The sequence below is a fragment of the Cydia pomonella genome, chromosome 19 (assembly GCF_033807575.1).
Source record: "Cydia pomonella isolate Wapato2018A chromosome 19, ilCydPomo1, whole genome shotgun sequence".
Classification (NCBI taxonomy): Eukaryota; Metazoa; Arthropoda; class Insecta; order Lepidoptera; family Tortricidae; genus Cydia; species Cydia pomonella.
Genome location: NC_084721.1, coordinates 15652716 through 15664411, shown reverse-complemented (window position 1 = coordinate 15664411; position 11696 = coordinate 15652716). Strand labels below are relative to the sequence as shown.

Genomic DNA, 11696 nt, shown 5'->3' with positions numbered 1-11696 from the left:
TTCCAGACTTAATGAGCGATAAGATCTCACAGGAAGTTGACGATCAAACCTGTTTCCTGTTGCGGTCGGTGCGCATAAGTGATAACAAGATGGATACAATAAGACAAGTCACTTGCAAGGACAAGGTGATATAAATTACATATTCATTAAGATTTATAGAATAGTTTATTCATATGTTGACAATAAAATTAAAATGACAGATATGACATACTGAACGCCGTTGATGATGTTCTCTATGGTAAAAGATAGGTGATATGAAATGAGGTTGTAACATTCGTTCGCCCTAAAGATTTAAACGTCCATCTCATCAATTAGTCGACGAGGTGGTTTAATGGTACGCCGGCTTCGACGCGGTGCCATAGGTGTAGCGGCTGTGGCCGTACCGGCCTCATTCTGAGGAGAGCAAACTGGGGCAACTTCTGCAAGAGATTCCGCTCCAGCTTCTGACCCTGGGCATGGCACTGTCGATCCATTGGCTTGCAATACTGGTGTTAACGCCAATACATAAAGCGATGACGCACGGGAGGAGACGCGCGGGGAACGGGCCCCGGCAGGCGCAGCCGCCCTCCCCTCTCACCGCCGCGGCGCTGCCCGGCCAGAGACCCTACGATCTTCATCGCGCTCACGCGCATGTTTTGCTATCGATTATTCGATATTTGTAATTTTTACGATGTAACCATTTTAATACATATGGAAAAAATCTAATGTGTTGGAGTGTCATTTCAACGTTACCCAAGTACCAATATCTGATGGCAAAAAGAAGAACTCGGCAGCTTTCGGCGGAAACATTTTGGTGACCCCGACGTGATTTATCTAGAAACTTCGACGACGCCACTCATCGAAACTTGTGGTCACAGACACCGAGCGGTTGAATTGAAAGTTCAAACCTGAGCAACGAAATATTTGAAGATAGGTATTCGTTGTTGGTGGTTGTTTGTGACGAAAGTGTACCAGGTTTAAGTTGGTGTAAAGTATATGCAGTAATAAAAACGTAAGTACAGCTTGTACCGCTTTTTTCTATTTGAGTGAACAGTGAGTTGCGTATTACGTGTTTTTGGTTGTCGATAGGCAACAAAAGCTGCATTACTACTTACCTATTTTGTGGGGCTATTTTTATTTCGTCTATTTCGGTTTCTATACAAATTTAAAATCACTTTTTTCATTTTCCAAAAGAATCAGCTTGCCTACTAATATAAACAAAAGGTCTCTCAAGTAAATCTACAAAAGTTTACAATAAATAACTTTCTTTAGTGCTAATTAACGTAAATAAGTTACTTCGATTTAAAATAAAGCTATTCGTGTGCATTTATATCTTATTTATAACATTCCCGCACCTGTGTGAAGGCTTTTTGCATAAATGCACGTATTTTAAGTTCTTAAAAGCACTTATTGGTAAAATTTGGTTAATTGCAATAATCTTAACCTAATTTTTTGAGGAAAAAACAATAACTATCTCTGCAGGTACTTATTGCTTTTGCTGTAAACATAAACTACTTCGCTAAAACGCAAATTCCAGGTTTCCTACGTTTCGTGTTCCACGGGATCGTCGCGAGTCCCGCAAGTACGTGCGCCAAGTACCTACGAGTATCTTGGCGGCTGGGGACGCGTCACAGATCACCTCCCCTAGATGCTGTGCCCATTGAAGGACTAGCTGGTCAGATCTTGCACTTTTATTTTATTTAAGTTTACGTTGGTTTTAAACTCGCTGTTTGCGTTTATAATAAAGTGACAATGACTGAGTCGGAACAAAAATTAGCTGTTTTGAGACAAAAGCGCAGCAGCATCAAAGGGCAAATAACAAAGTATGAAAATTACGTGTCTAGTTTTAAATCAGAAAATGCAACAACGTTACAAACCCGTGAATTTCAGATTAGATTAACTAAATTTGAAGAACTGTCAACAAAGTTTGATGACATTCAGTCACAAATCGAAGTATTTGTAATGCCTTCAGAGCTTGAAGGTGAAATTGAGGAACGCGAACGAATCGAAAGTAAGTTTTGTAATTTAATTGCTACCTCCGGGATCATATTGAACCCCGTAGAAAATAATGACGCGGCTTCCTCTCATTTATCTGTCAAGTCTAATGATGGTGCTGCGTTTGGTCATTACCAACAAATAAAATTACCAACAATCAAGCTACCTACCTTCGACGGAGATCATCTAAAATGGCTGGAATTTCGGGATATGTTCGAATCGCTAATCCACGACAATGATCATATTCCTCCCATGAATAAGTTTCATTACTTACGCTCTTCCCTCGAAGGTGGCGCTGCTGTCGCAATAAAGTCAATTGATTTTACGGCAAATAACTACAATTTAGCATGGGAACTGTTATGTGAGAGGTTTAATAATAAAAGAATTCTGATAAATAATCACTTAAAATCTTTGTACAATTTAGAAGCATTTACAAAGGAATCGTATACTTCATTGAGGCTCATGATTGACCACGTTTCAAAAAACTTGCGTGCATTAAGTAGCTTAGGTGAGCCTACTGAGCACTGGGACACACTGATCATATTCAACATGTCCTCAAAATTGGACGCCGCCACAGGTCGCAAATGGGAGGAACATAGAAGTACCTTGTCAGACTTAGTAACTTTAAAGGAGTTCTATCAGTTTTTGCGCGATCGAGCAGATGTACTAGAAACAATACAATATAGTAAAGTTGATGCAGGTCGTAGCGAGCGTCCCACAATTAATAAAAATTCGTCAGGTAAACAAACAAAATTGCTTCATGTTGCGTCAACGAATGGTAATAAAGTTGAATGTGCTTTATGTCAGCAAGACCACAGGCTTGAGTACTGTCCTAATTTTAAAGTAATGAACCCAGAGTCAAGGTTAAGTACTGTGAGGCGGTTGAAATTGTGTGTTAACTGCTTCCGGCAGGGTCATCACCAGTCTCGTTGCCGCAGGGGTCCGTGCACCATCTGTAACAGAAAACACAATGCATTAGTACATATACAGCATAACAGTAGCAACAACAATGAAGCAAATAGTAACAATAATTGTGACAATCGTCAGGACATTTCTATAGATAAGGTAGATACTCCTCGCAATGATGGGCAAACCAAAGAGCAGCCAAAATTACCTAATCCTTGTGTGCGTGTTAATGCTGCTTTCTGCGGGGAAGTATTGTTGTGCACGGCAATCGTAGACATAGTTGGTCCATATAATACAATCCGCGCGCGTGCTGTTTTGGACAATTGTAGTCAGTCATCGTTTATCACTGAAAAGTTAAAAAGCATGTTAAACCTACCGGCATCTAATGAAGATTACATTACCATTTGTGGCATCAATGACAACGACTTTGATATTCCTCAACGTCATTGTGAGATAAGTGTCAAGTCAAGACTTAATTCATTTAATACATCGGTGTCATGTCTGGTTATACCTAAACTTACGGGCACTCTCCCTAACGCGCCTGTAGACTACACTAAACTCAATTTGCCTGAAAATATAGATCTTGCAGACCCAGACTTTTTCCGTCCCTCTAATGTTGATTTGCTTCTCGGAGGTGACGTGTTCTACGACTTGGTGGAAGAAAACCTCGTCAAGTTAGGAAAAAATAAACCTACATTAGTAAAATCGCACTTGGGTTGGTTAGTTGCCGGACCGATCGGTGAACGCACCCATAAAACCAGTAAAAATATAAAATGTAATTTCACTCGAGAAATAAAAGATAGGCTTTCCATGTTCTGGGAACTCGAAGAGATACCCACAAAAAACAAACTCTTGTCTAGCGATGAACAATTCTGCGAAGATCAATTTAATAATGATGTTACTCGGCTTCCCGATGGCAGATTTTCCGTGAAAATGCCACTCAAGGCGTCACCAGAGCAAAGTCTTGGTGATTCTCACTGTATCGCAAAAAGACGTTTCTTTAATTTAGAAAGAAAATTACAAAGTAAGCCTTATATTAAACAAATGTACATGGACTTCATTCATGAGTATGAACAGCTGGGGCATTTAACCAAGGTCCCACGACCGGACTTTGGCTACGTTCTTCCTCATTATGCAGTGATCAGAGCTCAGCCTAAGACTCTAAAGACTTTCGTTTGCAATCGCATACAGGAAATTCGCGATTTAACAGATGAACATGCATGGAGACACGTACCTACTGACAATCCGGCGGATCTAGCATCAAAGGGTATCAAGTGTCAGGAATTAAATGGGAATACTCTCTGGTGGACTGGGCCTGCCTTTCTTCTTCAAGCAGATAATGCATGGCCGGAAATGACGTCCATTGAAGATGACATACCTGAAACAAAAACAAACTTAAATATAAAAGTTAATCATTCCCCTACGGTGGTAGATTTTAACAAATATTCTAAATTAAGCACTTTAATAAATATGTTCGCGTACGTATTACGCTTCATAAATGCATGCAAAAATAAAAATGTAAAGGGTTCACTTACCGTACAAGAGTTAAACACTTCCTTACAACTGTTGACGAAATTGTCACAAGCGGTTTCTTTCACTCATGAAATAAATTCTTTGAGACAAAATAAGAAATTGAAAGCTAAATCTAGCATTTTATCTCTTAACCCGTTCTTAGACGATAACGGTGTACTAAGAGTTGGTGGACGTTTGCATGATGCTCAGTGTTCATACGATCAAAGGCATCCAATGCTATTAGATGGCAAACATCCGCTCGCTAGATTAATTTTTAAAAGTGAACATCTGCGTTTACTTCATTGTGGTCCGCAGCTACTCCTCAGTGGAGTTCGGGAACATTTTTGGCCAACTAAGGGTAGAGTTTTGGCTAGAAGCACTGTGCACAACTGCCTCACGTGTAAAAGATTAAAGGCTAAAACCATGCAACCTATTATGGGTAACCTTCCTAAATCGCGTGTAGTTCCTGCTCCACCATTTGAGACCTGCGGCGTCGATTTCGCTGGGCCCTTTTCCATTTTGAACAAAAAGGGTCGAGGCGCGAAAGTATCAAAATGCTATTTGTGCCTGTTTGTTTGTTTTTTCACAAAGGCGGTTCATTTAGAAGTCGTTAGCGACCTGAGCACAAATTCTTTTATTTTAAGCCTACGCAGATTTATATCGCGACGCGGAAAACCGAAAACTATTTATTGCGACAACGGTACCAATTTCGTTGGCGCAAACAGCGAGCTACAACGTATGCTTAAGGCAAGCCAAGAGCCCGTCAATGGGTTCGCATCCAGCAACGGCATAGATTTTAAATTCAGTCCGGCATATTCTCCCAATTTCGGTGGTTTATGGGAGGCGGGAGTTAAAGCCGCGAAATTTCACCTTAAACGTGTAGTAGGATCTTCTAACTTAACCTTTGAGGAGTTAACCACACTGTTCACTCAAGTAGAAGCTATATTGAATTCGCGGCCGTTGACACCTATGTCTTCCGACCCATCCGATCTCTCACCGCTTACACCTGGTCACTTCCTGATCGGGCGGCCATTGGCTTCGTTGCCATCTCCGCCTACACAGAAGATGAACCTCAACCGCTACCATCATCTTGAAGCCCTTAGACAACACTTCTGGAAGCGATGGACTCGGGAGTTCCTTTCTGATCTTCAACAGCGTGTGAAATGGAGAGCCACAGGACAAGGGGTCAAACTTGGGGACCTAGTTATTCTCAAAGACGACAACTTACCGCCATTGAAGTGGAGTCTTGGCCGCGTCGAAACTCTGCACCCAGGATCCGACGGCGTCACGAGAGTTGTAGACGTCCGAACAGGAAAAGGGCTAGTTCGACGAGCTGTCTCTAAGCTCTGTCCCCTACCTTCTAACCAAGAAGACGATGATCAAGCAATGATCTTGAAACCAGGAGGTTTCAAGGCCCCGGAGGATGTTAACGCCAATACATAAAGCGATGACGCACGGGAGGAGACGCGCGGGGAACGGGCCCCGGCAGGCGCAGCCGCCCTCCCCTCTCACCGCCGCGGCGCTGCCCGGCCAGAGACCCTACGATCTTCATCGCGCTCACGCGCATGTTTTGCTATCGATTATTCGATATTTGTAATTTTTACGATGTAACCATTTTAATACATATGGAAAAAATCTAATGTGTTGGAGTGTCATTTCAACGTTACCCAAGTACCAATATCTGATGGCAAAAAGAAGAACTCGGCAGCTTTCGGCGGAAACAACTGGTGTTGACGATGTAACTGGTACCATAGGAGTTCTCTCAGCTGGGCTTTCTTCTAGGTCAGGGAGACGGGGTCGTATGTGGTCTGCGTGATACCTCCTCTCCACCCCAACTGGAGTGTTAATAACATAAGAATATCGATGTGTGCGTCGAGAGACCGTGGCAGGCTCCCATCGCGGCTGTTCCCTGCTTCGCACATACACAGCATCACCCGGTCTATAGTTTGGAGTCTGGTCAGCGGAGTTAACATTCGCTTGTATTTGTCTATACTGTAATGAACGTTTAGCACTTGGTCTGGCATTGTCAAGGAGACAATTTAGTTGTCTTCCAAACATTAGCTGGCCCGGCGCTTTGCCAGTTGTGCTATGGGGTGTGATGCGATAAGCGAAAAGGAAATGTTCTAAACGTTTCTTGAGGCATTTTGTGCTTGACGACATTCTGGTCTTGAAAGTCCTCACAAGCCTTTCGGCTAATCCATTCGTCCGCGGATGATAAGGTGACGATTTGATATGTTTAATTCCGTTTTTTTCACAGTAATCCTGGAATTCTTTAGAAATGAATTGGGGGCCATTGTCAGACACTAAAAATTGGGGTAGACCAAAGGTAGTGAAAATTGTATCCAGTTCATCACATAGTTTGGTTGTCGTTATTTTGGTCATCGGCTTGATTTCAATCCATTTAGAAAAAGCATCTGACAAAACCAACCAATATGAACCTTCGAATGGTCCGGCAAAGTCGACGTGAATCCTTTCCCAGGCTTGGTCTGGCATGGACCATGAGAAGATTGGTAGATCTGAAGTATTAGGCCTATTTTCCTGGCATTTGTGGCAAGTCTTTACATGTGTGTCTATATCTTCCTCTATAGTTGGCCACCAAACGTAAAAACGTGCCAGTGCTCTCATTGCTGAAATGCCTGGGTGCCCAAGATGCAGATATTTTAGGGTCGGTTTCCTCAGAGTGTCAGGAACAACAATACGGCCTTGCCACATGATTATTTTGTTTTCTAGTGACAACTCATCGCGCTTCCGGGCGTATGGTTTTACATCGTTTGAGTATTGATGCTCACGCCAACCAGTTTTTATAAGGTTAGTTATTCGTTTAAGCGTAGTATCTTTTCGCGTTTCATCTCGTATAACGGTTTCAGATAATGCAAGATCGCCAATGCTATCAGTTTGCAGTCGCGCTACAATTTTGTGGACCTTGAGTTCAGACTTGGAAGGTAATTCCTCTGGATTGGGCATCCTGGATAAATAGTCTGCGATGAGATTGTTGCAACCTTTTGTATACTTAATGTCGTAATCATAACTACCAATTATTAAAGCCCATCGTACTAGGCGATTGTTGGCGAGTTTGGGTAAGTTTCGTTGAGATCCCAAAATGTGTATCAGGGGCTTATGATCCGTGACTAATGTAAATTTAGTGCCACGAAGATATTGGTCAAATTTTCTAATCCCAAAAAATATTGCGAGAGCTTCGCGGTCTATGACGGAATACTTTGACTCTGCTGGTCGGAGTTTTCGTGATGCGAAAGCAATTGGTTGTTCAATATTATTCCTCATGTGAAAAAGCACTGCGCCCACGCCCTTCTCTGAAGCATCACAGGCTAGGTAAAGTGGGCACTTATCATTGAAAGCTACAAGTGATTTAGAATGAACAATCATTAATTTAGCACGTTCAAAAGCCTCAGCTTCCTTGTTGGTCCATTGCCATTTCATTCTGTTCCCTGTTAGTGTGTAAAGATCGGCGCATACACTGTGTAAGTGTGGTATAAATCGCTCATAAAAGTTGACTAATCCAAGGAATGATCGTAGCTCCTTGGCATTAGTTGGTGGGGAAGATTTGCTGATAGCTTCTATCTTTGATTTTGTAGGGCGTACTCCATTTTTGTCAATTGTGTGCCCAAGATATTCTACTTCTGGTTGTAAAAAGGTACATTTCTTTAAATTGACTTTTAATCCAGCTTGTTCCAGTCTTTCAAATACGGTACGTAGTGTTTCAAGGTGGTCTTTGTCGTTTTTTCCTGTAACTGCAATGTCATCAAAGTAGACTGCTACATTTGGCAATCCCTCCAGAAGCTTGTCAAGATAATGTTGGAATATTGATGGGGCCGTGGAAATGCCAAATGGCATTCGGTTGTAGGTGTAGTATCCTTTGTGTGTCGATATTGTCAAGAACTGTTTAGATTCGGGCTCAATTTCAAATTGTAGGTACGCATCTTTTAGGTCAATTTTTGAAAATTTTTCACCCTCCGCTAGACTCTGGCGTAGTTGATCAAACAAAGGAACAGGGTGTGCGTGTGTTATCAGAACAGGGTTGAGTGTGCTGCGGAAATCACCACAGATTCTGATCTGGCCATTGGTTTTCACCACGTTAACTGTCGGTGTTGCCCACTGGATCGGAGTCATATTTGGGTCTACTTTGGTTATAATTCCTTCTTCAACCAAACGATCCAGTTCAACTTCTATGTTTTTCTTCATTGAGAATTTAATTGATCTGGCTGTGATGTGTTTCGGTTGTGCATCGGGCTTGATGTGTATGTTTACTTGATAATCTTTTACTTTTCCAAGTTTTCCGTCGAAGAGTGTTGTATGCTTGTCCAGAATTTGTTTTAGTGTAATGGCTTCCTGTCGAGTTTTCTTGATCGAGTAGACTGGTTTTGGAAAATCCATCTGGAACATTTCGCTCCATTGAAGGCCGAACAACATAGGGTCTGCTGACTTCATGACAACAACAGGAAGTAGTCTTTCCTCATTTTGAATGCGTACGCTAACGTTTGTTAGACCCTTTGGTTTGAGTCTTGTATTTCCATATGCGCGCAAGCTGGGAGCCTTTATGAGGGAAGGAGTTCCGATACGCGCCCAGAATTGCGTACTAATGATCGAATAGAGAGAACCGGGATCCCAGTCCATCGTGCAAGGAATGTCGTTAATGAAAACATCGATTTTTTTGCTGTCCTTGCTGTTCGTTTTACTTATTTGACAAACGATGTCCGTTTCATCTCCGCTGACGTCTGAGTAGGAAGATTGAGACGAGTGGCTGCTACTCCTGTCATGCTTAAGTTTGTGCAGCTTGTTTCTTTTGGTAAATGTTGTTTGTTTATAGTTTCGATTAGGTAAGCATGCTTTACCTGATTTGATGCAGCAGTCCTCGAAATGGCCTGGTGTGTTGCACTGTTTGCATGTATGTGTTTTGGCAGTACATTGGTTTAATGGGTGTCTTTCGGGCTCACCGCATCTCAAACATTGATGGGTCCGTAATTTGCGCGGTGATGTGTTCTGGTAAGATTTGGAGTTTCTTTTAATCTTATTGACATTGGCCTGTGTGTCTGTATCGCCTTCTGCTCGTTCCCGAGATTGAGCAACGCTAAAAATCTGAGAGAAAGTCACTTCTTTCATCTTACCTTCTTGAATGTCTTGTAGATCAGGCCATTTTTGTTTAAGATCGATCTGTAATTGTTCGTGGTTTAGCCCGGTTGCAAATCGGTCACGTAACTGTCGCTCTAGTAGATCATCGCTATAGCCACAATCTTTGCTTATTTCTTTCAGCCTGTTAGCGTAATGTTCCATAGATTCATTTTCTTTACGTATGCAGTTCCAAAAGTCCGTTAATGCTCTATATCTTGTGCGTTTTATTCTAAATAGGTCCATCAGTTTATTTCGTACATCCGCGTATGTACTGTCTTCAAAGTGTGGTGTAAGTGCAACCTTTATTTCGTGAAAGATCTCCGGTGAGAGGCAGGTGAAAAGTAGTTCCTTCTGTATGTTGCGTGCATCCTCGCCCCAAAGTTTGCATTTTGTTTCGAAATAGTCAATAAATTTTTCAACCGCGGTATCGTCTGGATTGAATTTGTCGCTCTTAAAACCGTTGTAAACATTGTTTCTGTTACCGTTAGTATTCGAAAAACTAGGTGACTCCGTGCCGTTTGTCGTTGTTGGTGTAGGAGCCGCGGCAGTTGCGTTTTGCTGTTGCGATAACAGCAATTGTAATATGTCTGAGATTTGCTTCTGTTGTGTAGCTTGCAATGTAAGAAACTTGTCAAATTGTTCGCTGTTCATTTTGTAACGAGTTTTGTTTTAATCCTCGTCGCCACTGATATAAATTACATATTCATTAAGATTTATAGAATAGTTTATTCATATGTTGACAATAAAATTAAAATGACAGATATGACATACTGAACGCCGTTGATGATGTTCTCTATGGTAAAAGATAGGTGATATGAAATGAGGACGGAGGAAGAGCATGACAGTCGGTTACGAAGTTTGCTTGAAAGAGCGAGACAAGTAGGTATAAAATTTAATAAGGAAAAGTGTGAATTTTGTGTGAGTGAGGTAACATATTTAGGTCATACTTTTAATTCGGAAGGGGTTAAAATCGATGACAAAAAATTAAAGGCTATTAAAGAAATGCCGAGCCCTAGTGACAGGCACTCTCTAGAAAGGTTTCTAGGTATGATCAATTATGTTGCCAAGTTCATTCCATGTTATTCGGAACAAGTAGCTCCACTTAGAAACCTCCTTAAAAAAGACAGTGAGTGGTGCTGGGGCGAGTGCGAGGAGCACGTGGTGCGCGCGTTGAAGCAGGCGCTGTGTGAAGCGCCGGTGCTGGCGCTGTTCGCGCCGGATCGTCCCTGCGTGCTTTCCGTAGATGCGAGTAGCCAGGCCCTAGGAGCTGTTGTCTTGCAACAGGAGCGTCCGGTTGAGTTTGCTTCTGCCACGCTCACCGACACGCAGCAACGCTACGCGCAGATCGAGAAGGAGATGTTGGCGATTGTTTTTGCTCTCGAGAGGTTCCATCAGTATGTATACGGGAAATCAGACGTGGTAGTTGAAACGGACCACAAACCCTTGGAAGCGCTGTTTAAGAAATCCCTGGACGCTGTACCGGCTCGGTTGCAGCGTATGATGTTGCGTGTTCAGAGGTATGATTTTTCTGTTGTATACAAACCCGGAAAGTACATGTTCATCGCGGATACTTTGTCACGTGCGGCCCTTCCAGACTTAATGAGCGATAAGATCTCACAGGAAGTTGACGATCAAACCTGTTTCCTGTTGCGGTCGGTGCGCATAAGTGATAACAAGATGGATACAATAAGACAAGTCACTTGCAAGGACAAGGTATGTCAAGTTTTAATAAATTACATCAAAAACGGGTGGCCAAACTCAAAACACGAGTCTGATGAATGTGTGCGAGCATTATGGGACGGCAGGGAATGCTTTGAATACACAGACGGCGTCTTATTCAAGAATAATCTGGTGTATATTCCGACCGGACTCCGAACAGAGATGGTATCGCGGGTGCACGAAGGCCACCTCGGCATAGACCGGTGCAAGCGGCGCGCCAGGGAGGTAATGTGGTGGCCGGGCATGTCGCGTGACGTCGAGCGCGCCGTGCGCCGCTGCCGCACCTGCGCGCAGCACGCGCCCGCGCCGCAGCGGGAGCCGATGGTGCCGCACCTCATACCGGGCATACCATGGGCCAAAGTTGGTTCGGATATTTTTGAGTACAAGAGTAAAAACTACTTGCTCTTAGTCGACTACTTTTCAAACTTTGTCGAGGTATGTCCCTTAAGATCTATAAA

General features: G+C 42.7%; 2 protein-coding genes across 2 annotated transcripts; one reads left to right on the top strand and one right to left on the bottom strand.

Moving 5' to 3' along the window:
* The first annotated feature begins 493 nt into the window (after nucleotides 1-493).
* On the top strand, nucleotides 494-6115 carry LOC133528668 (uncharacterized). Its single transcript, XM_061866129.1, has 2 exons — nucleotides 494-991; nucleotides 1517-6115. Exon 2 carries the CDS (start codon nucleotides 1732-1734, stop codon nucleotides 5833-5835), a length of 4104 nt encoding a protein of 1367 aa, XP_061722113.1. The 5' UTR covers nucleotides 494-991; nucleotides 1517-1731; the 3' UTR covers nucleotides 5836-6115.
* On the bottom strand, nucleotides 5950-10318 carry LOC133528517 (uncharacterized protein K02A2.6-like). The gene has a single exon (XM_061865904.1). It carries the CDS (start codon nucleotides 10168-10170, stop codon nucleotides 5950-5952), a length of 4221 nt encoding a protein of 1406 aa, XP_061721888.1. The 5' UTR covers nucleotides 10171-10318.
* Between the last annotated feature and the right edge of the window lie 1378 nt (nucleotides 10319-11696).

Coding starts and splice junctions, on each gene's coding strand:
- LOC133528668 (XM_061866129.1), top strand. CDS start 1,732: ATGACTGAGTCGGAACAAAAATTAGCTGTTTTGAGACAAAAGCGCAGC.
- LOC133528517 (XM_061865904.1), bottom strand. CDS start 10,170: ATGAACAGCGAACAATTTGACAAGTTTCTTACATTGCAAGCTACACAA.